Source organism: Clupea harengus, chromosome 21 (genome assembly GCF_900700415.2).
Source record: "Clupea harengus chromosome 21, Ch_v2.0.2, whole genome shotgun sequence".
Lineage (NCBI taxonomy): Eukaryota > Metazoa > Chordata > Actinopteri > Clupeiformes > Clupeidae > Clupea > Clupea harengus.
In genome coordinates this window covers 10,859,425-10,886,445 of record NC_045172.1, presented here as the reverse complement: position 1 = coordinate 10,886,445, position 27,021 = coordinate 10,859,425, and the positions used below count along the sequence as shown (strand labels likewise).

Genomic DNA, 27,021 nt, shown 5'->3' with positions numbered 1-27,021 from the left:
ATGTTATCAACTTACAGTAATTGCATTACTTAATAAGTTAGTAAGTTGAACAAGTTTAGCTTGACTATATTAAAACTACAGCCCCCCACATAAGGAACTCAATGCAACAAAAGTCAGTACACCTTTCATTAATGAGATTAAAATCTTTTATATTTTCTACGCTTTGTATGTCCACCATTATTTTCTCAATCTTCCTCGGCATGGAGGACACCAGTGTTCTGCCATTCTTCAGAGACACATTTTCAGTTGCTCTGTGCTGGAGTGGTTGTGTTGCTTGACCCTTCTTTTTAAAATACCCCAAAGGTGTTCGATTGGACTCGAATGAGGCGACATACTTGGCATTCAGGTGACATACATAGTTTTAGAAACCCCATCATTTTGGCAGTGTTCTGGGGATTGTCATCATGCTCTTCTGCCAAGCTTCTGGAGACTGAGAGTCATCGTGTTGGCCATTATTTTGATATATCCACAGGCATTCATGGTGCCATCTATAAATGTCACCCCCACACCTTTTGCTCTCTGCAGCCCCATATCATCTCACTCCCACCTCCGTGCTTCACTTTCAGAACAATGTGTTCACTGTAGTAGTCCTTGCCAGGTTCATGCCAAACATGCTGGACCCCATCTGAGCCGAAGAACTTAATCTTGGTCTCATCTGACCAAAGAATGTGATCCCAATATTCATCACAATTCTTTTCATGTTCTTTACTCAAGTTTAATCTTGCAGTTTGCCAAAGAGTAGGCGAGGTTTTTTTTTCTTCTTGGAAGCCGTCCATAGAGGTTGACGTTAAGCAATGTCCTTCACACTGTCTGAGCGGTCACAGAAACTCAGATATCCCCTGCGTAAGTCTAAAGCATTTGCCCTATGATCACGGGTGTATTGATTTGAGTTTCTACTTTGAGGCCGGTATTTTCAATATAGTCTTTCTAAAGTATTTGTTTTTCATTGTTCATAAGATTGTTCATTTCTCAACCTAGAAATAATGCAATTATTGAATAATACAATTTTGAATCATTTGACATTTAAGTGCAGGGGTTTACTCACTTCTGTTGCATACTGTATGTAAATATCATGAAATCATGAGTCTCTGGAGCCTCTTGAAGTTCAGTTCATATTAGATAAGAAGATTAACGAGATAAACCGTCACCCTGACCTTTATCTGCAGACACTTTGAAGTGACGTGTATGTCAGATGAGAGAGCCCCCACACACACACACACACACACACACACTTCGCCCCATCACCTTTTGGCTAAGATTGAGTATGAAAGCAATCCCCCTGATTGGTGATTTCTCCTTCTGAATCTCCCCCAAGGCTTGTTTGCCTTTGTGTGATAAATCCAATTAGCTGATAAACAAAAGAGCAACTTGGCTGAGGAGATAAGGCTGATAATTATCAGCTTGCATTCTACCCAGAATCCTCTCTGAGCACGGCATCTGGAAAACAGATAGCTGGAAGGCAAGAACTCGGAAGAGTGGAGAAGGAGAGAAAGGGAAAAACCGACTAAAAACCGTAAGCCAAGATCAAGAGGGGCTCTGTGAGGACCTCACAGGTTTGAATCAGCTGTGGTCAAAGCAGACACACAAAAACACACACCTGTCTTCATCACAGTCTTGCTCTTCTTCAAGGCAAACCTCATTGCCTTTCTTCCTCCACTGCTCTCCCCATCTTCACCCCCTCTCTCTCTCTCTTCTCCTCCTCCTCCTCTTTCCATTGCCTTGTTTTTTTCTCTGCATTTCCATATGATTCTGCCTGCCCCTTCTCCCTCCATTTCTCCCCCTCTGTCATGCTGAAGAGTAAACACTCCCCACAGGGCTGTCCTCCTGTCATCTACCCCCCGACCCCCTCATCAGACAGGACCACCCTTGATTAAACTCAGAGTAAATATTCACCCCCAAAACGCCCACCCAGTAGAGACCAGACTCAAATTACCATATGGTATTGCAATTGCATATCCATAATATGAAACTGATATAAGCCTGAAGGGGACTCTTGATTGTAATAATGAGCGTACTCTGCTTACCCTGTTCTATGCTCAGGCACCCCAACACTGTCTAATAACCAGTCACCAGTTAGCACTGCCCTCTACCTGTTTTCCCAATGCACCAGCACAGCAGTCACCCAAGTCTGCCCAACCTTCATCAGTGCTGTGGTACTGTCTACATACTCTAACGGTGGCTCATCCATCACGGTCTCACCGGGTCTCGTCGTCGTTCCATGATATCCTCATGCCTTTGCCTCCTCCTCCAGCTGATGCTTTGATCATAACGGGATACCCTGTGCCAGAGAACGGCCAGATTAAAACACAAACTCAACACCTGGGGCCGGACACACAGGAGTGCCTTCTTTTGCTCCCAAGTTTAAGGAGAATACGGAGTTATGTGTGAAGTGCTGACAAAAGGGCTCATACCGATTTGATTAGAAATCTTCACGGCCTCCTCAGCATCCTACAGAGATGACAAACAAGAAAAAGCATACACGTCATCAACATTAGTCCCATTCAAAATCAGATTTAATCTGATACTGCAGTCTCTCATCTCATGCCATTGACTGTTTATAATAATACTGCAGTTCAGCCAGGTGGCCAACAGGGGTCAGAGTTTGTCCTGGTGATGTAAATTATCAATCATATCCCATTTATAAGGACTAACAAACTAAGAAATGCTAGGATAAAAACAGCGAAGAGTTACAAGAACATATACATTATGCTTTACCAGTTCAAATGACACACCCTTCAATAGTTGTCTCTCCCATCTTGATAACTGAAAAGGCGTCAACCAAGACAACAAAAACATCTCTCCCCGCTTTCACACATCAGAGTTGAGTTTGCTTTTGCAGCTGCGGGGTGTCAGGGCCGCCTCTCGTGTGTGTGTGTGAGAGATATCACCCCACCGGCTGAGATAGCGGCGGATGGCGGGGTGTCGTCCCAGACAAAGTTAATGACTCTCAACGTGTGTGAAGAGCAGTGCCGTATGTCGTTATCATATGTGCATCATTCCAGGCCACAGAATACTCAAAATGTCACTTGGACAAGCGGATGCTTATTTGATTGGTTGATTTAAATCAGCATGACATGAAAAAGCATGACATGAAAAAGGCATGTCAGACCTTAAGGAACTAAAGCTCTATATCTCAGTGTTCTGCACAGTGATTCCTATGAACTCAGTGATACATAAAGTTACTGGATGGCAGCATCCTCCACTGAGAATGCACATGGATTAATGCATCTATCTCCTACCCACTAACAAGTTGTAGAACTCATGCGCTATATGTAATTGCTTCAGAGCTTGTAAAAACAACCCTGTAGCAATCTATATAAAAACGTTCTGTGAGAGAGACGACTGTGGGGCTTTCTTTGCCAGCCCTGTCTTGTGTGTACGTGTGACATCAGTGATAACATCAGTGGGCTGAGATGGCTGGGGTTTCTAAAAGTGTGTCCCCCCATGGCCACAGCTGATCGCCTCCAGCATGTGATAGCAGCAGGATATCAAGGAACACCTCTGAGGAATTTCTCTACAATGACGGATTGGGACAATTAAAATCCCAAATGTTAAGATAATGAATGAGGAAGCAATGCGAAGCACAAACAAAGTGAAGAACAATTCAGCCAACTCATCGGTTTCTTTCTTACACAGTAACCTTCAGGGATCCAACATCCAGACATGAATGAGACTCTTCATGAATATCTACGTCTACATTTTCATATCATCTTTGAAAGGTGACCACTTCTACCTACTTCAAAAACTACACACGAATGCTTTACTGTTGGAGAGATGGATTCCCTGTCCATAACTAAGGTTGACAAAGACATTCAGATTGATGAAAAGTGAAGTATGTGTGAGAGTACTGAATACAGGTACTGAAACCAATATCCAATTCCCACTCACATCGAAACGCGTTTATTTGTTACTATTGTGACATATTGGTGCTGTGTGGGAAAGGAAGCCAGTGTCAAGAATAAGGCAAAGTCCGTCAATCTATCTGATGACCTAGTGACATTAACAACGATCTTCTGCCAGGTTTGAGTGGGAATGCAAGCAACAAGATTCCTGTCTTCGAGAAGGGAGTTGCCCCCCTTCATTCACTAGATTGATATCAGGGTAAACCCTTGCAACATTGATGTTCCATTATTTCTCTCAGGATAGTTTAATGGCTATGAGAGTTCATTTAATATCATCCACAAGTGGTTTGGATGATATGAACCCTTTTATTGGTGAGCTGATTTTTAAATATTAATTTTGCTTCAGACTCTGCAGCAAACGATGTTGCCGGGTTGCTATGGTTGCCTAATTGCTTTGCTAGTCAAGTAGCTAGCTAACTAAGGAAACTTTTAGATAACCTGAAACAGTTTAAATAGCAGAGTTCTATTTGCATGAAATGATAGCTAGTTATCTAGCTGACAGTTTCCTCAATTTGCCTTGTAAAATTATGATAAGAAAAGGTAGAAACACTCAGAGTGCCTGTGCAGTGCTTTTTTAAGTCAAGTTTTAGTTGACTAAGATTCAGGGGCAATTTATCAGTAACAAAGTATTTTAGTCTAGTTTTAGCTACTGCTGCTTTAAATAATCTTGCACTCTAGCTGAAACCATATACTTGCCTTACAAACGCCCACCACACTGTTAGCACTGATAAATGTTAGCTACATGCTGTGAAAGCTGTTTTAGGGTTTTGAGAATGATACACAATCGTTAGTGTTTAATTACGTCTGTGCCATCTCGTCTCGTTCGCTACATATTACTTTTAGTTAACCTACTACTGTTAACACATCCATCACCATGGTAACCTTAAACATCTCCTCTATCACTCACACACACATACACACAACACACACACACAGACACACAACAAGGCTGTGGTTTGCTTTTGCAGTCCCGGGGTCTGTTTCACACCAGTGTGAGAGATGACAGATAACATCAGCAGAGCCCAAGATGGCGATGGCAGTCCCATCACCCCCACCCTCCCCAATAACTGTTCCTCTCAGATGCAAACGCGGCCCAACGGCCGGCCTTTTCAGAGTCCCCACAAGTCCCCCCCTCTTCATTTTTATGAGGCCCATCAATGCAGGAAGTGTTAAAACGGCCAAACGTGGGACAATTAAAGCCCACTCCAGCAGCAGGGAGAGAGAGGGGGAGAGGTGCTGATGGTCGAGCCCTGTGGCAGTTCCATCAGCTTGTTTTGGTTAGGGAAGAGCAGATTGAGATCAGTTTTTGGAGAAAAAAAAAAACTCTCTCTCTCTGGCCCTATTTCTCTACCTCTCTGCTTTCATGTATAAATTAATGAATAAATGAATCAATGAATGATGAAAAAAAAGCACTATTAAGTATTTATTCCCCATCTATTATCCTTTCCTTACATACTGTTTGCCCACTGCCTCTGATTGTGACCTGCACAACTGGACTTCTTTACCTACTTATTGGTATGCTAACAGCATGTGCATCTACAGGATTCATTAATGCCGTTATTTATCCATCCTATCTTAATCATTCTTTTCGTCTGTCTATGACTGGGATGACCTGACTGCAATGCACTAGAGGTGTTGGGCAGTAGAAGTCACCGATATAAGAAGATGTGAGGCAACATAGAAGAACATGGCATGTATGAAGTGATTTTTGATATTATGATTGTCTGGTCACCTTGACAACTCCATCAAATCCAGGGATGGTGTTGACATTGGCTGCCTTGGCGATGAGCTTGCTCTCGATCTTGTCGCCCATGGCTTGAATGGCGTCTGTGTCAGGCCCAATGAAGGTCACCCCCTCGGCCGCCTGCAGAGAAAGAACAGACAAGCAGAATCACCTAGGTTATTCAGGTACATCCATTGACAACTTCCAGCTTCTGCAATATATGCTTTTCCAACATCAACAGCTAGGTTAGTGTAAATAAAACACAGTGGATACTTCAACCAAATTCACTCTACTGCACAAACTCTTTGGATTCCATAAAACTCCCTTTTATTAAACAGAACTGACATAACATCAGTTTTTACATCTATCTGACCCGTTCACACAGCCTTCTAGGTTTAACAAGCTGTGTTAATATAAAGGCATTCCCTCCCGTTGGGAGTGATCGGGCACGGGGGAATTCTCCCATGAGATGACTCAGGCCAGTCAGGCCCCTGGGGGTATTCACACCAGGGTATAGATGGGCACCCTCGGGCACGGCCTGCAGATACGCAGAGCCTGAACGACGCCATGAGAAAGGACGGGAAAGTGTGATCCCTCTCTTTCTCCCCATCTCTTTGTTGGACCCGAGCATCAGGTGGGACTTATTTCCTGAGCCCGAGGCCTTGCGCATCCTTAGAGAAGGCCCTTTAATTAGAATGGAAATTTAGCTGCATGACTCCTCACTAAATGTCATTACAGTGAATGGGGACTCAATTTAATGGCATACAAACATTTTGATTGTAGTAGATAATTAGGAGGAAACAGTAACCACGCTGAATAAATTGATATTTGTCTGATTGTTATCTGGTTAAAAATTGGCCAAAGCAAACTTCTGACAATTATGTCAGTCATAACTTAACTTTCTCTCTATTGAAGAGGAATAACACAGGCTTCTCCTCTGCTCGTGTTCATGGTGGTTTAAACTACACAAATATCTTAAGAAGAAGAACTTTGTCCTTAATCCATACCAAAAAGCCACATTTTTGTTCACCCTAGTGTCAGTGTGTATGTGCAAACGTCTGTCCAAATGTTTGTAGAATGAGACGCCTCTGAGTATATATGTCGTGTGGGTGAGTGTGAGCAAGTTTGTGGTGTTCTTGTCACCAGGTCTGATACACATCCACAGGGTGACAGAAAAATCACTCCATAAGGAGCCGTGAAATTTCTCAAATTAAATCCAATAAAATCGTCTTCTCAGCATCACACTCACAGTGTGTGTGTGTGTGTGAAAGAGAGAGAAACAGTGTCAGTGTGTGAGTGTAAACAAGTCATCACCTTCAACAATAAAAGCGTGTGAGTGGCCCAAAAGTCAAGTGAGACCAGATCAGTGAAGATGTGTAAATAGTTTGTGTAGTGAGCGGGTATGTGTGTGTGTGTTATGTGTGTATGTGGAGAGCGGCACTGCGTGGAGAGCTAAAAAAAACTGCAATATTTTCAAATAGAATGGCTGTAAGGAAGCACTATCCCCCCCCACACACACACACACACACACACACACACACACACACACACACACACACACACACACACACACACACACACACACACACACACACACACACACACACACACACACACACACACACACACACACACACACACACACAACCACCATCTCCTCCAATTCAATTCCCATTCATCCTCTGAGTCCTTTAAGATGCTAAAAAGGCCATTGGGGGCTTAAGCCCCACAGATCTCTTTCTGAGGACCCTTCAACGAGCCCCTGGGCCATGCGGCTCGTTTGCGCTGCATAAAACTGTACTAACTGTCGGGGGGGCAGGAGGAGGGGGTGGGCAATTCACCTCTCATTCAGCCCCCGGAGGAGGGGGCAGAGGGCTCACAATTCAGCTGCTAATGTAATGACATCTTCATTTCCACACCCACACACACACAAACACAGAGAAGGCAGAGGACAGCCCCCTCAGCTGCACAAGTGTGTGTTTGGGGAAGGGGGAGGGGGAAGGGGAGGATAGAGGATAGCAAGAAAATGAATGGATTAAAAATGAATACTTAAATGAGATATGGTTATAACCTTTGTTAAGTGAGACATAATTCTCACATCTTAATAATAGGAAATGCTGATACCTAAACGAAACACTATCCTTCACTTAAAGCAGCAGTACGGAGTTATGGGCTAAAACCAGGGGGCCAACTACCTTAAAGCAGCAGTACGGAGTTATGGGCTAAAACCAGGTGACTAACTACCTTAAAGCAGCAGTACGGAGTTATAGGCTAAAATCAGGGGGCCAACTACCTCGCAAACGCTGCACAGTTGTCACCGATAAAAAATTGCTAGCATGTAAAATGGTGTCTTTTGGTGATGTAGTTGGGCAGGAAAGCTTTTCTTACATTTTTCATGATGTGCCATCACGGAGCACAGAACTACATAGTGCGGCCTGGATGGCTGAAGGGAATTAAAGGTGTGTTTATCTGTCTTTATTTGTGTCTTTACATGACCAAATGCCATCAGAATGAATTTGGAGCAGGCCTAAATTAACATAGCATTTTATGGGCCAATCTTGGACAGGCCAGGACGGATGTTGGTCCCGATATGTCAGGAATGACAGCTATCCTTGCATGGCGGCCACTACAAACAAGTTGGTCTATCATGGGTGAGTGGAGTGAGATCATTCCACAATGATTTCTAAGCATAGAAGTAAATAAAATATTTCACTTCACCAGTACCACCATCTCCTCAGCTCTGTGTGTGCGTATATGTGTGTGTGTATATATGTATGTGTGTGTGTGTGTGTGTGTGTATATGTGTATGTATGTGTGTGTGTGTGTGTGTGTGTGTTCATTTTGAGGGACACTCAACCGACACAAACCAACAATCATTCTTAATAATTCAATACAATGTTGTTGAGCTTACCAGCCTCCTAGCAAACTCTTTATTTTCAGACAGAAATCCATATCCTGGGTGAACCTTTAGAGAAAACACACAACACAAAAACCCCTTGAGCTCAGACGAGACAAACATTCTAAAATATCTATTAGCCTATCCATCAGACACCGTTAGTTTTCACCTCCACTCTCATAAACACACACACAAACATATTCCTCCTTATGTACCCAAATCTCTCAGTATGTCTTTCTTGTCTCATGTTTTTATTAGCATCTCGCTACTGATACATTATTGATATAGTGGGATAGAATAGGTGAGAATGGGATTGAATGCATTTTGTCACACAGCACTAACACAGCATTGCAGTTTTATTAGGACCCAAAAGACTATGACAACTAGCTATTCCTTATATCATTATGTGGTCGGGACTCAAAACACCCCCCTTGGCCTGGTGCACAAAATCCCTTCAATGCTCTCTCTGACTCACAGCCTGCGCTCCGGTCCGTCTGACGGCGTCCATGATGGCGTCCATGTTGAGGTAACTCTTGCTGGTGGGGGCGGGGCCAACGCACACTGCCTCGTCGGCCATCTTCACATGCACCTGGAGGAGTTGGGATAGGTCACATGGCCCGTCAATCAGATCAGAGAAGCAAGAACAGGACTTTCAAACAACAGGAGGGATATTGTATGTTAATACTGTTTGGGCTCCAATGTGCTTCTTTACTTTGCTTATTAGGACGAGGTTACAATGTTCAGCATACACACACAAACCCTCCCCTACTCTCTCTCACAGACAGACGCTCACACTCACAAACACAAATGTGTTGACAGACCACTTAATTAGGTACGGGACGGCACTCTGTGGAGGTGTTATAGTCGCCAACTGGATCCACATGAGGTGTGTGTGTGTGTGTGTGTGTGTATGAGCATAGGGGGAAGGCTGTGGCATTTAAGGATAATCAATGTCACATACGTGTCAAGAGACACATAGCTTTCTTAACACACTTTTAATGGGGCCCATCACGGTCCACACCAACATGGAGACCACCCAATGCTCCATCATGTAGCAAAAAGGGCTTTCCACAATATCAATAAATGGTGTAGATTACAATTCACTCTGATGGAATAACAGTATCTGCAATTTTGAAGGAGCAAAAAATGGACAATTTACACCTAAAAACATTCTGTTCGTAGGCACCACCAACCTGGAGATTATAGCTCAATCTTGCAACCAAGTGACACATTCCCAAAATGCAAACACCACAGACACATTGTCTACCTATGCAGCTAAGCGTTTTTAGGAGAGCTTTTAAAACAATTATGGGGGCTCCACTGTCAAGAGCACTACTCCAGCTCTTCACACCATTTGTCGCAAGAGACCAATAAAACTCTGTCATCTGTCAGTCTGCTGGTGGTGACAGTCTGACAGAGCTTTATTGGTCTCTTGCCACTAAACTACACAAAGCCAGGGGAGAATCCACTACATCTAGACCAGCATGTCAATAAGACATTCATCAATAGATATTGTCCATGTAATATATTTATCGATTATAAATCTATCAGAGGTATACAGTATTACTGCGTATCGGCAATGCAGGCTCATAGGGTGCTGTGAACATCAAGCAACTACCAATGACCTGTTGGGTTTATTCAGGTACAAATTAAAAGGACGTTTTAAATATACATGTAAACATGACTTGGGAAGATGAACAGCATAATCATAAGCTTTGGGGGTAAGAAAATAATTAAGAGAATGAAGTGATTGGTTGCGGGGGTAGACAGAGGGCAGACTACCCCCTCTCCTCCCTCCCCCATCTTTCCATGCCCATCCTGGCCAGGACCAAGCACAGCAGGGCTTTCTACCTAACCCTCCCCATCCATCCACCCGCCCCCCTGAACCACAACCCCCCTGCAGAGAAAGGGATGGGGGAGGAAGGGGTAGGGGTGGGGGGATAAGAGACATGGGGCATAGAGAGAAAATAAGAACAAAGAAAAAAAAAAGGAATGGCAACTCCATTAATAGGTGAATAAGGCTCACCGCGCTAGAGTCCACGTCGCTGTGTACCGCCACCGTCTTAATGCCCATCAGTTTACAGGTCTTCATCACCTGAACAGAACACACAGCCGTTCACTATGCCATCATGTGCCCTGACAAAACACCACATGATGATAATGTACTCAAAGGATCTGTACCTAGACCATTTATCATTTCAAACTGAATCATGCATTTATGGAACAGCTATTCATATTTTTTCTTTACATGGAGATACCATCATTTCATTATTCCAAAAACATGCAACACATCAGTACATTAGCTCATTTGGTCAGTATCTGGCCTATTTAGTTCCACCTACATACACACATTCAGCCTGAAGTGAGGACATGGTCCCACACACTTACCCTGCAGGCGATCTCCCCTCTGTTTGCAATGAGGATCTTATCAAAGGTCTGGGCAAAGGAAATGGGGAAACAGCAAACAGAAAAGGTGCGTTAGAATTGTGTTTTGTCAACAGGTGAGGGGCTTTGTTTGGGATGTGCTCTGTGTGCTTGTGTCTGTGAACATACACACAACGCTTTCACTGGCTCAGCGCAACAATGACCTGACGCCACACAATCTCTTCCTTAAAAGTCACTTAACAGACAATAGCTGCAATTACAAATGAAGGAACTGGGCTAAAAATATGATTGTTGCTTAAGTGCCACAGTAAGACACAGGAATTGTCAGGGAAGGATTTTCTTAAGTCTTTTTCTTAAGTCAGTATAACACATCTGACAGAGGGCATCATATCTGAATCAGTGACTGACACAGCAAACCAGAGGTGGCCTAATTGGATCACTTTGCTTTAACTAAATAAGCCCACTGTATAACGAACTCCTCAACATTTACATGCTTTTACGACCTGCCGTGGCTACCATTCTTTAACTAGGCCTACTTCTTAGGCATCGCGGGCAAGTTTTTCTTTATAGATATAAACATCTCCATGTTTTTGGAAGTCAGCCCATCCCTTTACTCATCTACAATATTCATCGCTGTGCAAAGGCGTTCTCAAATGTCTAGGTTCAAAATATGAAATTGATTGTTGCGTTTCACCACGAGAGATTTCTGCTTCACACATATTGCATATAGCGGTTTTATTGTCTTTTTCAGACACATTGAAGAACTCCCAGATAGATAAAGCCATTTTTAGGTAACTTTTTTTTGCCACGCACAAAGAAAAGCGGCATCTGATCAGCTCTTCTGATTGGCCTTTATAAAGAGCACCGCTCAAATTATTTAGCATGAATATCAGGCGATAATGACCAATGTCCAATCAATCGGTGCATCCCTACTTGCAACCATGAAAGCAGTGTAGGTCAGTGGGTTATATTTCTTAAGATACTGCTTTATGTGGCAGGGCATTTTTTGGGGGGAGTCACAAAATAGTTTTACTGATATACACATTTACACACATTTTTCAACCATTTTGAGATGAGATGGACCACAGAAATGGCTAGTTTGCTGTTGCTAGGTAGGTTGTTTTGAAGCTGTAGCCATTTCTTGCACTGGTTCACCAATAAGTAACAGCCTACAACTGAACAGCATAATTACCACAATGGCACTATGAGATGATCAAATCCCATAAATCATGTATGCGTCAGCATCAGCAAAACATGGTTTGAGCACACAGATCTGCCACAGCTAAGTGAATTACTTATCCTTTAACAGGTTAAAGGTGGTGTGTGTGCAAGGGAGGGACAGAGAGCTGCGCCTAAAATAGTCCGTTTTAAATGCACACAAATGGTAACATGCATAGCCTATATGACACATACTCAATATTACAAGTATGGTCAAATGTTATATTAATGTAATGGACAGCTCTTTCCAGTACTGGGGTTCCCCAGGGATATGTCCCTGCCTAACTGCTCTTCTCTCTACACCAACGACTGCACCTCCAAGGACTCAGCTGTTAAACTCCTGAACTTTGCATACGAAACTACAGTCATCAGACTCATCCAAGATGGCAACAAGTTTGCATATCAGCAGTAGGTTGAACGGCTGGCGCTCTGATGCAGTCAGAACAACCTGTAACGGAACACACTCAAGACTGTGGAGATGACAGTGGACTTCCATCACTGTCTGGTTCAGAGCAGAACTTGCACTCCTCAAGAACCATAGCTAGACCCTGCTTCACATCTATAAATACTGTATTGTGCAAACATTCAAACATCACAATTTCATTTCATTATTGCTGTTCGCACTACCACGCACACTTACACCTTACATATGTTGTTTGTCTTTTATAAAAATCTGTATGTTACTTGTATATTGTCTGTAAATAATATTAACAATGTCTGTATATTGTATGTATTGCTTGTTACAACAGCCGGAACCAGATTCCTTGTGTGTGTTAATATACTTGGCCAATAAATCTGATTGTGATTTGAAAAACAAATTGAGGCACTATGACAGCTCATGACTGAGAGAAAGCTGTGTCGGTAAAGCAAGTTATAAGAACTCATAAACAGAAGCACTTGTTTGACCTTACCTTCTCATTGTAGTCATAGGCCGTGGAGTACTCAGCCCGACTGAGAAGAACACAGCATCGCGAATGGAGAGATGCATGCTAAAACCACAACAGAAATGAATAACACCGTAGAAACCAGCAACAGTGGAAATACAATCATGTGTTTACTTAGCATGAAGTTTGGATGAACTTGAACCGAATTTACGTGAACTATCATTATGAAATGAACACGGATGTCACGCAATAAACAAATTCACTTTATTGCACTATTCTCAATCTACAAACTGCATACTTTTCAGTGAGGTCATGTAAGGATATATAGTTATATGCAGTGTGTTTTGAGAGGGATATTTTCCCACATATTTCTATCATGCTGCGCCTTCATCTAATTATGTGGTTTAAAAAGTGATATGAATATGCAGATTAGTTATAATTACTTTGTTATCATTTCATGACATTTATCAGGAACGTCCAGCAAACAAAACGCTACTTTGGTAACAATTAAGGCAAATGACGCGTGAGATTACAGCGCACATTAGAAAGGAGTACATTCTCATTTGTTATGAATGGAGCAATTACAAACATATTTCCAGCAATTTAGTAAAAACATTAATATTAGGCGTCCACACACTTGCTATCACTATCACTATCACTATGCTATGCTATCAATGGGAAACTTCTGTGTAGCGATAGAGGTTAGCTTCAAAGCTGTGGGCTGTCTCGACAACCGATTATCTGTACTTTGACATTGACAAGAACACGTTTATATAAACTATGCTGAGAAAGAGATAATAACTGTCTACTTTACTGGTTGGTCAGAGGACAGTCTCATAAATGTCGTACAAGGCGACACACGGCACAAATCACCGAAGGACACTTAACCAGTTGTTTCATCTCCCTAGTGTAATGTTAGTGTTGCCTAGCTAACGTAGCTTGGCTATCTGAGCTACCAGTTATGAATTGTCTGCGCTGAGTGAGTAACTTTTAACTCTTTCGGAATAACACCTGAGCCCACAAGACATGTGCAGTATCGTGCTGTTTTGAGTCAAACGGCATTCTCTCTTACAGTCATTTCAATGCACTGCTCACCTTCACAGCACGTATCACTCTTAGCCAAGCTGGTGTTACTCTGTAGGCTGCCATGACGGTCGGAGCGTGGAGGCTACGGCGCTTGCGTAGACACGTTTTTTGCAGAAGAAGGGGAGTATGCTCGGCCCTCCAATCACAGCTACGCGTTTTGTGCGTCGGGTGAGAGAGGTACAGACAATTTTAAGATGCGCCGGTATCTGCAAGCGCATCTGCCCCATTGAAGGAGAACCATGCGCAAACAGATGGGCCTAATTGAAATCTAATATTATAAACTGCAAACCCTGATGAATAGGACCATCACTGTTGGTTTGAATGTGTAGATTAAATATGTCTAATTCACCTTCAAATAAAACTGCTGTCATAATGGAAGGTGTAGGCCCACCCAAGTATGGTTGGCTTAATTGTAGTTTTTGTATTTATTATTTACAAGTAGCCTATTTGGTTAGTAGCCTAAGGTAGTAAGTCAGTATCCCTGCACATCTAACCTTCATAAAACCAGTGATGAAACAGCTTGCCCTAAAAGGTGCAGTTTCCAGCTGTTTTTTTTTCTTGAAGCTTGATGTACTTTTTATATGACTAGATTGCCAGATAGGCTTAACCCAAATTGGCAATATAATATCAATGAAAAAGTGTTGAGTCTAGTTTACAGCAGGCTTTTACCAACTTATTTTGCCTGTAATGTTTTATGATGTTGCATCAAGTTCGAATTGGGGCTCGATAAGAGCATATGACAAGAGTAATGAAAAATAGATCTCAGGCTGTTTAGAGCTGAGAAGCCCGTTTATCCTCCACAAAATATAGATGTATCTGATTCTAAAATCTGATTCTGATTTATCTATTTGAATATCCAGACATCTTGATGATTTTTTTGTTGTTTTTAGAAAAAACCCTACCAGCTAAAGAGGCTAAACCAAGGACAAAATGTACTATTTCTTTCCATGGTCAAGTTCACCTAAAATACACCAGTGTGTAGCAGAAGTCAAATGAATGTGTAAAGTCTATCTGCACAAAAAACAAATAAATAATGTAATTGTATACTTAATTTCGTAGTTAGATGGGACAGAGAAATAAAGTTCAAGAGTTTATTGTAACTTTGTCGGCCAACAGCCTACGATCTCTTATTATCCTCAAAACAACAAACCAGTCAGGAAACATCTCTTTTATAAATATGGTTTAATCTGTATCATATTAAATTACAAAATGAATAACATGATTTATTCTTACAGTTTTGCAGTATCACGGCATTTTATCTGCAGCTCAACCATCATGATTCGAAACATATACATTCACAAGATAAAACTCTATCACTTTGGTCAGGTCACACAATCCTTCATATGAATTACATCAATTATAAACATACTTAAGACACAGGCACAGCTATGAAATGTCCACCTGAGATTGGCTGTATAAAGCTGGGCAGGGTTTCCCAAAGGCTTCTTAAGGTACACTTAGGACGTTTTTCTCATAGGAGATTGTTTGGGAAACGCGTTGAAAAGTAAACAACTTAAATAAGGTAGGTCTAAACCGTTCAAGTCTTTGTAAAATGCTAAGAGACACCGTTATCGGGGAAACCCGGCCCTGGTCATTAGCAGAACATAGTTCAAGACAAGCTACCAGGCGTATCCATCTTAGTTAGTATTTGGTCTATGCCCAGAATACATTCCTCTGGTTCCATCTCAATGTTGCCCTGCAGCGGAGAACGAACAGCTTCAGATTGGGACATACCACTCGCTAAAATTGGACGGCATGCTGCCGTGGCCACCACTGAGGATAACGGAATCGGGCGACATGTTGCCCTGCGTCTCCGAGGACGGGGACACTAAACTTGAGGGTGTGGATGAGTCGTAACCGGAGCTCTCTCTGGGGGATGCGTCTGGTGCTGAGGACGTAGACTCATGGACCTGAGGAGGAGATAAATAGTTAGAAATCAGACCTTCATTACATACAGCCCCATTATCATATAGCCACACGTATTTTGTCGTGTAAGTTCTGGAATCTCAACAAGATATTTACCTTCATGTGTTTCCTCAGGGAGCTTGGGTGAGTGTAGGATTTGTCGCACAGTTTGCACAAATATGGCTTGTCAGACGTGTGAACGTGCATGTGCTTCTTGCGGTCACTGCTGTTGGCAAAGCGGCGATCACAGCCGTCAAATTCACACTGGAACGGCTTCTCTCCTGAAAGTGCAAGGGGGATCATTAGAACATTGGTTATATACTAGTTATGTCTAAACACACACACAAGCAGGTATAGGAATAACTTGTATTAATAACCTTAATTTGTATTTGCATGCTGAATACCACTCAAATGTGCCACAGTCAGACAAAACTCTAGATCACTGCCGTAAGTTGCCCAGCAAGGCCTATCAACCATTGAGTCAATCTAATCACACAGAAAAACCTGACACGTTTAGCCATTTCATATTTGGATAGAATGACAAGAAATAAAAGAAATGAACAACCCAAAAAGAAAAATTACCTGTATGTGTGCGTTTGTGGATTTTCAGATTTTCTGATCGCGCAAATACTTTGCCACAGCCTGGGAAGGGGCAAGGGAACGGCTTCTCCCCTGTGTGCACGCGAATGTGGTTCACCAGTTTGTATTTGGCCTTGAATGGCTTGCTAGCCCGCGGACAGTCGTCCCAGTAGCACACGTGGTTACACTGCTCCGGGCCGCCGACGTGCTCCACGGAGACGTGCGTAACCAGCTCGTGCATGTTGCTGAAGGTTTGAGCACAAGATTTCTTGCGGTCTGTGTGCTTGTCTGGGTCGATCCATTTACAGACGAGCTCTTGTTTAATGCCTTGACGCATATAACGGAAGAATGCGCCCGGATGATGATGATGGTGGTGAGGTGCCATATTCATGCTCACGTTCAGTCCCATTGACCCGTACTGGTTGTAGTGATCGGCCCGAGGATTGGACACCTGGTGGTACTGGTCAGCACGGCTGAAGACTTCCCCCAATCCAAGCCGTCCGTTCAACATGTTTGGAGAGCCATGGTGTGCTCCGTGTTGATCATGGATCCCCGGGATAAGTAAATGGCCCTGATTCTCTGCGTGAGAGTGATGGAGAGAGCCCGCTGCTGGGTTGAAGATGGGATGCTGCTGGCCGCTGCTTGGGTTGGAATCTCCAAACCCTCGGCTCCGCAGGATGAAATCCCGCGTAGAACTGAAAGAGGAATTAGCGTAGGATGCAGCGTGAGCCAACGCAGCAGCAGAGTATCCTTGCGCCTGGGAGGCGAACGCCGAACTCTGGTTCGGAGAATGGTCGTGGCTCAGCTTGAACGCACCCATGTGTGCCGACTCCATGAAGCTCAAGTCTCTCTCCTGGCTTTCGTGATGCCTCGCAAACGAGCCAACTCCTAAACTAGGGAGCTGGTGGCCTGCATCCAGTAACATCACCGCGATTACTTTACGATCCCACGGCGCGTAAAAATTACTTCAGACGCACAGAGTAGAAACACTATGCACAATGTCGAAAACAACCTGAAATAACGGATTTTAACAGTGACTCATAGAAAACATATTCGAATATGTATCTGTAAAAGCCTTGAGTTGAAGAACACTTAAAGAGAAAAAAAATCCTGTGCTTAGATTGTTCTATAATCAACTTGAAATATCAATTATTTGGATTTCCAAGGTTGGAAAAAAGGCTGTCAATGATTTTAACCAGTGATAGTCCACAAAGTCTTGTCACTTCAGTAGTTCTACTCAAAGTAACAACACTTGGGGTCTTCAGCGGCGTTTAAGTGTGGGCGCTTCACACCCCCTTTACAACCGCAGCCGCATGTCATTGGCTACAGCACTTCACCAATCCAACCTATTCGTCCAATCGCCTGAGTGCTTCTGATGATTATCAATGCCCAAATGCATGCCACTCAAGGGATAGGTTTTACGGGGATAGAATATTGCCGCAGGGTTAGTTATTATTATTTATTGCCTTAGCTCTTGATGCACATTTTACAGCTGCATGTTTGTCTGCAAATTTGCAAATTAGCCGACTGGTGTTCAATATGGCTGCCTACGTCTGGTTCACAAAATAATTCTTATTTTATTGAGGTTGATTTCATTCAAAAGTAGCCTGTAAACCCTCTAATCATTTTCGTATTATTAAAAAGGACAATTGTAGTTTTAAATAAGTGGCTGCTGAACATAGTTTTCAGAAATAAAGTAAAGGCTAAATAATTGAACACGACCACAAAAAACATTTAGTGTACACAAACAGCCAACTCTTCTAAAATGGAACACCATATTTCCAGGGTTAACGTTTAAATAAATTAGGCCATTTTACAAACGAATAGCCTACCCAAAATGAAAAGGAAAAAAGGACTTGCGATTTCTTTCCTCTTTACATGTCAATCGAGATATGAATATAAATTAAAAGATACGTTTTCTCATACTTCACTTGTTGCTGGGAGGTGCTTTATGGGAGGATGATTGCACTTCAGCAACATGGGACAGGCCTTCAACCTCTGCAGTGAAAGAAAAATGTTGGTTGTACACTAACATCTATCAGGTTTTGGCATAGGTTTACCACACTCTCCCCCAGATAACTTGTTTTCTTTATGTGCTTTGATTCACACAAATTCGATTTTAAGGCATAAGCCTAATTACTGTTAGCACATTTCAGGTGTTTCCGATTTTGTTCACACCTCTGATGTGCTGTTAACAATGGTCTATCGACAGGGGATAACGTTCCGAGTAGAATCGTCTCGTAAAATCTTCCTAAAATTCATGACGCACAGTAAAATAGACGTTGTGAATTCTTAGTTGTAATGTGTTTGACAATTGTTCATCGTAAGTCCTCATATGTAATTCTGACAAAAAGCATCAGTTGCCCATTTAAAAACTCTTTGTCACAAGGAAGCCTAGACCTGCATCTGACATATATCACGTCAGGGAATCCTCTTCGGCGAAGCCCGTTACAAGGGATATTTGCCAATATATAAACTCTACTGGTAGCACACAATTCGAAATAAAAAGCCTAGTTAAGACAATGCATATCATCGCTCTTAAACCAACTGCTTAGAAAGAGCGAATTTCTTGGCCCTTTATCAGAGAGAAACGTGAGAGAGACCCAGAATGCTTCTTGAATTTAACTGGGTTCAGAAAAAAAACGTATAGGCTAAACTTTCAGTGTGAGAATTTTTTTCGACCAAACACAGGTAATTCAGGAAATTGTAATTTAATGCAACTATGGAACAGTAGGTGAAGGCAGAATGCAAAAGAAATATCAAATGCTAAATCCTGCCACATTTCGTCAAGTCTCACAATATTGCAGCTACACTATCCATCATCTGAAAAACACTGATCTCAAGAATGTGTGGAAACGTTAGAGGTTAATCCAGCCCATACAATTGTGACTGCAGTGGTTTTGCAGTTTATTACCTTATTCCTAAAACCATGTCACCATGGCTTAAAATTAATTAAGCAGTAAATGTTTCTGAATTTGTGAGTCAATGGAAATTACAGTGCCTTCTGTTAACTTTATAAACATTTTTAGTGTTAAAAGTCAGAGATGCTAAACCTAAACCAATTGTGAAATTGTTCCACAGTAAGATAAAGCAGTGCAATTATTTCGCTGAATATTCTTCCACTGACCATGCTATATTTTATGTTTTTATTTTTATCTTTCCTTTTATTTGATTTTTCTTGTATTTATTACAAAGCCATTTTGCAGCTGGGGTTAACCAATAAAAACAAAAGTGCATTAAATGCATCAAAATGAAACATAGTTAGTTAGAAAGACAACACCCATTTAATATGTTATCTTTTTATTGATAAGATAAAAATAAAAACATTTCCGTGATGATGATAGTGATTAGAATGGAAAGTGGAGTACACGAAATCCCCGCAGAATTTCATATGGCCAGAAGGCATTGTCTGACAGATATGGTCATTTGTTCGTTATTTACCGAGGGTATGTTTTTGGAGGAATATTGCGGAGGCGGTCAACCTCAGCCTAACACTTTGAAGAATAAAACTTCTCTCAGCACGATTCGAGCTCACATCGGAAATTCCCTACTACCTATGTTCCAAAGCTCCAACAGTTAGGCTAATATGTGGAAGCACACAAATGCGCACCCTCCACAGGATTTGTCCAAAGTTTTTCAAAGCAGGGTAAAGTTCAAGGGACAACGTGTAGAAGTGGGTTCAGAGGCACGTTTTGAAATATAAAACAATATACACAAAAATCAGCAGTTTTCAACATACATGCACATACACACATGCAAGTCCTATAGATTTTGTCCATCAGTATTATTAACCATGCATACTTTTGACATGACCATGTATATAAACTAGGACAGCCCCATTGTTATTGTGGAATTTCCTCAGTGGTCTACTGTAAGCTGCTGATTCACCTCTCCTGGAAAGACACTGCCATGGCAACCGAAAAAAGTAGATAAGCTTGGCTCTCTCATAGCTTCTTCACATAAACTCACACATACCAAAGAGAAACAGAACAAAATAAAATGGAACAAGACGAGCAGCCTGTATTTGGAACAGCTGCATCTTCCCCAACTGAAAAAGAGTCAAGCATATCCCACCTGCTCTTTTCACATGCATGACCCATAACAACACAGCCCGTCAGTGCCCTCTGCCTCCCACATAGACTAGCAGTTCACTCTAAACTGATGTGACCCTGATCTATCAGCTCTGACTTCAGTGCTATGCTTGCTTCATCCAGGAGTCAGCTACTGCATATGTGGGTTATGAATGTTAAAAAAAGGCTGTTTGCAGCAGTGCAGCTCTGTTCTTGTGTGAAGAGCCTTCCTCCGTTTTGAGAACCCCCTTAGGTAAACGGTTTTGTGTGGAAAAGATTCTTAAGATTCTCTTGATCTTGGCATGAGACCCTCAGACAAAGTATTTTGTTAGTGTACTAGAAGCGCCCTTCGGTTCATACACACACACACAACAGGAACGTGTGTGTTTCGAGAGAAGGACGGAGAGGTTGGTGACAGGCTACTTGTGTGTCTGAAGATGATTGCTCCCATGGGCCCATCTGTTTCAGTAGGAACAGGTAAAGGTTTACAAAAAAGCAGGAGGAAACTCCTGGTTGACATAAACAGCCACAATTACAACCAAGGCTCCTAATACCCGTATTTAATTACACCTAACCTGAGGCAAATAATGCCACATAACACATTTAGGGCTAAAGTGTTGAGGCCCATCCTCTGTAACACTGCTATGAATAACATGTATATTTACCAAATGCCCCTATCAACACATATGGAAATGCTGCATTCATGGGATGGAAATACCTGCTCATGGAGAACAAGCTGTGAAAATAAGGGGGTAGAGGGGGGGGGGGGCTGGAGAAGTGAACCGGCTTCAATTAAAGCTCTCAGCTGGAGAGGGAGGGGGAGGGATGGATGAAATGTTTCCGGATAGCTGAAGAGATCATTTCACAGTGGGGGGGATAGTGGAGGTGGAGGGAAAATGGCAGGGGGGTTGGAGTGATGTGTGTGTGTGTGTGTGTGTGTGTGTGTGTTCATGGGGGTAGGTAAAGAATTGAAAGGGGGTTTTCAGGTCCAAAACCTTACTAAGTTCTTTCATTACTTTTATATATGCATGACGATGCAGTTTCTCTGGCCTATGCATGTGTACATGCAAATATGTATGTGTGTAGGGACGTCCCGTAAAAAATCCATTCTGGGCCACAAATGACAAATTATGTCAACAAGGTATTGTACTTGCACTGTGGATAAACACTGGCAGTATGAGTCCATCTGCATGCTTGCAGGTTAATGCTGGTTATTTCCACTAATTGTTCCAATGCTGTGTTTCTTGAGCGATTTAAAATGAAGGTTTGCTTTTTTGTTTCCTGAGGGAACTTGCACTATTGCGATTGTGAAACAGCAGAATAAGGCCCCAGATATGTCCTGAACATGGAGACTTTATAGAAAAGTTTTACAGTGTTTTTTCGTTGAGACAATTAATCTGTGGATACTGAATATTTCAGAAAAGTCCTTCCCAAACCTGTAGGGCATTCTTTTAGCGTGAGTAACTCTCAGTGTTAATGGCCGTGTGGAACACCCTCACAGAGAGTCCAGGCTGAGCCCAACTAGAGAAGTCAGCGCTGAGAACCTCAGTGTTGCGTCTCGTTATACACCAATAAGCTGCATCGGTCCAGAAAGAGAGGGATGGTTCGAGACAAAGGAACGAGAAGAGCAGGAAAGAACGGAGGGGGTAGGCCAGACAAAAGCGAAAACAAGCAAAGCCATCTTTTAGTGGCAGTTCAGCCATGACACTCTGTCCTCTCTCTCTCTCTCTCTCCCTCTCTCTCTCTCTCTCCCTCTCTCTCTCTCTCTCTGTCAATCTTTCTGTCTTTCTCTGATGTGATGATAAAGAGACAGGGAATAAAGGAAAGGCCAGGGAGGGAGAGAGAATGAGTGTGGGAGAAAAGGAGAGAGGGAGTAAAAAAGAGATTGCAGGAATTTATGACTGAACCCAGGAGGGGTTAATTAATCCCTCAATCCTCAACCGGGGAACGGCTCTCACACACACCAGCCGGAGCGCTGGAAGAAATCTGGAATGACGTATCAAACAGGCCAGATAGCTCTCACTTTTCCATGCCTCGTCTCCCAGGTTAGGGTGGTGTATGAGTGTGTGTGTGTGTTCGGCCCTGACCATGGGTGAGCCGAGCAGCCGCCACCAGCAGCACCTTAGCAGAGAGAGAGAGAGAGAGACAGAGAGAGAGAGAGAGAGAGAGAGAGAGAGAGAGAGAGAGAGAGAGCACCTCCACCTCCTGCAAATGAAGGAGCTCCTGTTAATAGGTTCCATATTTCCCCATAAAACAGCACTGAACAGACCGGAGGTAGAGGTAGAGTGTGTACACACACACACACACACACACACACACACACACACACACACACACACACACACACACACACACACACACAAACACACGCACGCACACTTCTGAGGAGCCCATAAGGCCTTCATGTCCACCATGAGTCTTATTATTCCAGCCATAAAAAGCCTCCAAACAATAAGAGCTTGATTATGAGCCTTCCTGTTTGTGCAGAGGCTTTGATCTGTGCTAATATTGGGGCAAAGGAAACATAGACCCCCCAGAACACACTCTCACACACACGCACACACACGTAAACACACGCACACACGTAAACACACGCACACACACGTAAACACACTCATTCACCCACACACTTACCCCCATCTGTGATGAGGACAAGCACATTCACCCACACATGCAAACACACACACACACACACACACACACACACACACACACACACACACACACACACACACACACACACACACACACACACACACACACACACACACACACACACACACACACACATAACTCTGGTAAAGCCCCCTCCCACCTCTGACAAGTTTTTAAGCCTTGTAGTAACCAATTCAACACATGTAGAAGATAGACAACGTTACCGGTATGCCACAGTAACTTTTAATAGTGTAACATTAATAGTAAGCTTCTTATCCACCGTTGAACAAACTACATTTTCACAAGAACTAACTACCTTAAACATCCTCCGTTCTCCAAAGTTACTGACAAACAGAGCTGCCAATGAAACTCTATCCTGTTCACAAGGAAGACTCATGTCAGCTCCCCCTGAGATATGTGGATGAAGAGGAGCTTTAAAGAACATTAGGAGATTTATAACCGCCGGTAATCACCACCATCTGAACTCTCCCCACAGCTCCCGAGCTGTGCGTGTTAATGTGTGTCAGAGCCCTGTTATTTAGAGATAATGGCGAGGTAAAAGCTGTGAAGACCCCATTGTGGCCCGGCACGATCACCTGTTGTCCACAGACGCCTGCGAGACGCAGGTTTTTAGCGCCGGCACCCAGTTCAGCGCCCCGGGCCAGTGTGCTGTCCATCTCAGGGTCCTGACCTCCGCATCCCTGGGCATTGTTTCATGACCCCTGAACCCCCCCATGGAAACTTCTTTATTCCCATCCCTTCTACCACCCCCAACATACACACACACTCACACTCTCTCTGTCACACACACACACACACACACACACACACACAGACAAACTCACACAAACATGCACACATAGTTCAGACAATCAGGGGTTATGAGAAGGACATCATGTGGAGTCCTGCTGCCAGGCCTTTATGGCTAGGCTGCTTCGCTACCATACAGAGGGAAAAATGGGATTCCTCACATATTACGCATACTTTGAAGTTTGATGGTTAGTTCAAGCAGAAGCTGCGTAACTGATGCAGCCACAATAAGTATTGTTGTGCTAAAGCATTTCAAAACACACAAGCACTCAGACGCACACACACACACGTACAGACATATGCACGCACACACACACACACACACACACACACACACAGACACACACTCACACACACACACACACACACACACACACACACACACACACAGACACTTGAAAACCCAAACAGATCAGAGGGCAAACTCACGTGAGTGCACACACACATACACACACACACAGACTGTGCATACACATACACAAATAAATATGGCGGAGAAAAACATCCTAACCACTGATAAAGTGGGTGAGAGGAAGAGGATGAGGACGTCATAGAAGAATTTAAGATGAGGAAAGTTATTCCTATCAGGCATGTTTTAAACTGCTAAGCGTACACATTGCATTTCTTCAGTGTGAAAAGTTGTTGATAAGTTGTTCAGCCGCAAGTCCTTGGGGGAACTTTTACATCAAAACAGACAACAATCAACAGACTGTAAGACAGGTTTTAGAAATAGACCCTGGACCATCGTTACATAGTCTACGCTGACAAAGTCTACGCTGTCAAAGTCTACGCTGTCAAAGTCTACGCTGTCAAACATTTTACTCAAAACAGGATACATCATTAGTGCCTCAGTTAAGTGAGACCTATTCTGTGACATTAAAGAATACAATGGCCTCTGGGTATTGAATTCCTAAGAGGTGAAAGTCTGTTAAAACCTCTGAGGACTATCAAATGAAGTGACCCCTCTCTCTCTCTCTCTTGTCTTCTCTCCTTTTCTCTTCTCTCTCTTTCTCTCTCTTTCTTTTCTTTTTCTGCCCTGCCTGTCTTCCTTTTCTTTCAGCCTTTTGTTCTTCTGTTCCCACAAAGGAGCTACAGTCTCAGTAACGGGTTAAAATCCCATCAGGGCCCAGTGGTAGCGCATGCCCTCCAGGCGGACAGTGCTGTGTTAACACTACCGCATGTAATGGAGCATCTCCATTAAAAAGCCACTGAGGATGAGAACTAAATGCTGACTAACACTGGGGACTGATGATAAAATCAGTCAACTGTTGCAGCCAGCGTTGGAGATCAGCTGTTGTGTTTTATGTCACAAAATGGCTTCGATACATTCGTGGCAATGCGGGATACTTTGTTTTGTACCTATGTACAAAGCAAAAGGAAGGACACAGAGATGATAAGGAAGACATAACATAGAGATGTAAGCAGAATAGTGTGATTTAAAGTTGATGTGAAGTTGTAATGAGATACAATTAAAAGAAGTGATGCTGAGAAGATGAAGATAAAATATTAAGTAGAGTGCAGTTATTACATGAAGATATGGCGAGAGTACCAATGATATAAAATAATGGATTAATAAAATGAAAATGAAAATTTGTGATGGTGTATGCAAATATCTTCTTCAGTCAGTTCTAGACCTTTCCGTCTGTCCTTCTCGTGTCACTTTTGATTTAAAAACTCAGCTTTTGGAAAGAAGACGATATTCACATGAAAGGCCAGCAGAGTATGAGGAGATGAAAAGCTTCCCTCAGCATGAATCAGAGCTTAGGAATCGCTCCACTCAACTACCCAGGTCAACAGATGCCATCCTATACAGCTATTTGTGTGTGAAGAAAAACCCTCTGCAGGTGGAAAACTAGTCCTCAAACACATTTGAAGTTTATTTAATTATTTTAAAATTCTTTTTTACATATGCTCTTGCTATATAAACCTGTGGCACCTTTTCATGCTTGATAGGATAATTAATTATGACAGTGATCTATATGGCACACACAGATTATTAACACCAAATCAACCAATATCATAAACCTCTTTTTTAGCATGAACAGCATTGGGTTGAAAACTTTAAATTTCAATTAAACTTCACTTGGGTGCTGTTTGATCTGGCAAGTGGATGACTAAGCACACACTCACGTCTTGCATTTCTTCAGTGTGAAAAGTTGTTGATAAGTTGTTCAGCTGCAAGTCCTTGGGGGAACTTTTACATCATAACAGACACCAGTCAACAGACTGTAAGACGGGTTTAAGAAACAGACCCTGGACCATCGTTACATCAGCTTATACCTCTTTAATCCACACAATGAGATAAAGGAACTCTCCGAGATTAACTTTAATCCCATTCAAATGAGTTTCTCTGCTAAAAAGTGCCTTGTATGACTGACTCACACTCAACTCAAAACCTAAGCAGAGAGCAAACACTCAAACACATTACACTGCTTACACAGTGGGAGAGGGCAAACACTCCAAAGGCCTCTTCTGCAACTGCATCCTAGATTCGGCTCTGTTCCGGCCTGGGTCAGGTCTGTGTTTGTCAACAGTGTTTCACAGGAACATTCATATTTCACGCTAAAATTCGAATTACAATCAGATCTCCCTCCGCTGACTGTTAATTACCCCGCCTCCATGGATAATGTCATTCTACGTGAAAAAAAGTCCCTTTTGTTAAACACAAAAGCGCCCAGAAAGGTTCCAGAACTCTCTAGGTTGCACTACAGAAGGGCAAGAATGCATGACTCCCGGTTTGGCCCCTGTATGTTATACTTCTTTCAAAGTAAAAAATCTACAATGTAAGCTAACCCATTTATTTATTTTACACGATGTTTATTGTGATGCTCAAGTCAGGATCAATAAGAAAACTTTTATAAGTGTCACAGTCTGGTGAGTGTATGTTTGCATTATGATGTCTTCTTCC

General features: G+C 42.6%; 2 protein-coding genes across 3 annotated transcripts in view; both read right to left on the bottom strand.

Annotated features, from left to right (window-relative positions):
• pcca (propionyl-CoA carboxylase subunit alpha) overlaps positions 1 to 14,213 on the bottom strand; it is a 40,726-nt gene extending 26,513 nt beyond the window's left edge. For both annotated transcript variants that reach the window (XR_004162692.1, XM_012840738.2), the window contains exons 1-9: positions 14,104 to 14,213; positions 13,036 to 13,113; positions 10,910 to 10,957; positions 10,548 to 10,616; positions 8,997 to 9,110; positions 8,537 to 8,590; positions 5,635 to 5,766; positions 2,412 to 2,448; positions 2,200 to 2,278 (exon numbers count right to left, since the gene is read on the bottom strand). Coding sequence is in view for 1 of the 2 variants with exons in the window: in XM_012840738.2 (XP_012696192.2) it covers positions 2,200 to 2,278; positions 2,412 to 2,448; positions 5,635 to 5,766; positions 8,537 to 8,590; positions 8,997 to 9,110; positions 10,548 to 10,616; positions 10,910 to 10,957; positions 13,036 to 13,113; positions 14,104 to 14,157 (665 nt within the window). In the remaining variant the exon portion in view is untranslated. The remainder of the gene's footprint in view (positions 1 to 2,199; positions 2,279 to 2,411; positions 2,449 to 5,634; positions 5,767 to 8,536; positions 8,591 to 8,996; positions 9,111 to 10,547; positions 10,617 to 10,909; positions 10,958 to 13,035; positions 13,114 to 14,103) is intronic.
• Positions 14,214 to 15,259: 1,046 nt separating this feature from the next.
• On the bottom strand, positions 15,260 to 17,796 carry LOC105911666 (zinc finger protein ZIC 2-like). Its single transcript, XM_012840497.2, has 3 exons — positions 16,582 to 17,796; positions 16,117 to 16,280; positions 15,260 to 16,004 (listed from the first exon to the last, which is right to left on the bottom strand). The coding sequence occupies exons 1-3, from the start codon at positions 17,501 to 17,503 to the stop codon at positions 15,813 to 15,815; spliced, it is 1,278 nt and encodes a 425-aa protein (XP_012695951.2). The 5' UTR covers positions 17,504 to 17,796; the 3' UTR covers positions 15,260 to 15,812.
• Positions 17,797 to 27,021: the final 9,225 nt, after the last annotated feature.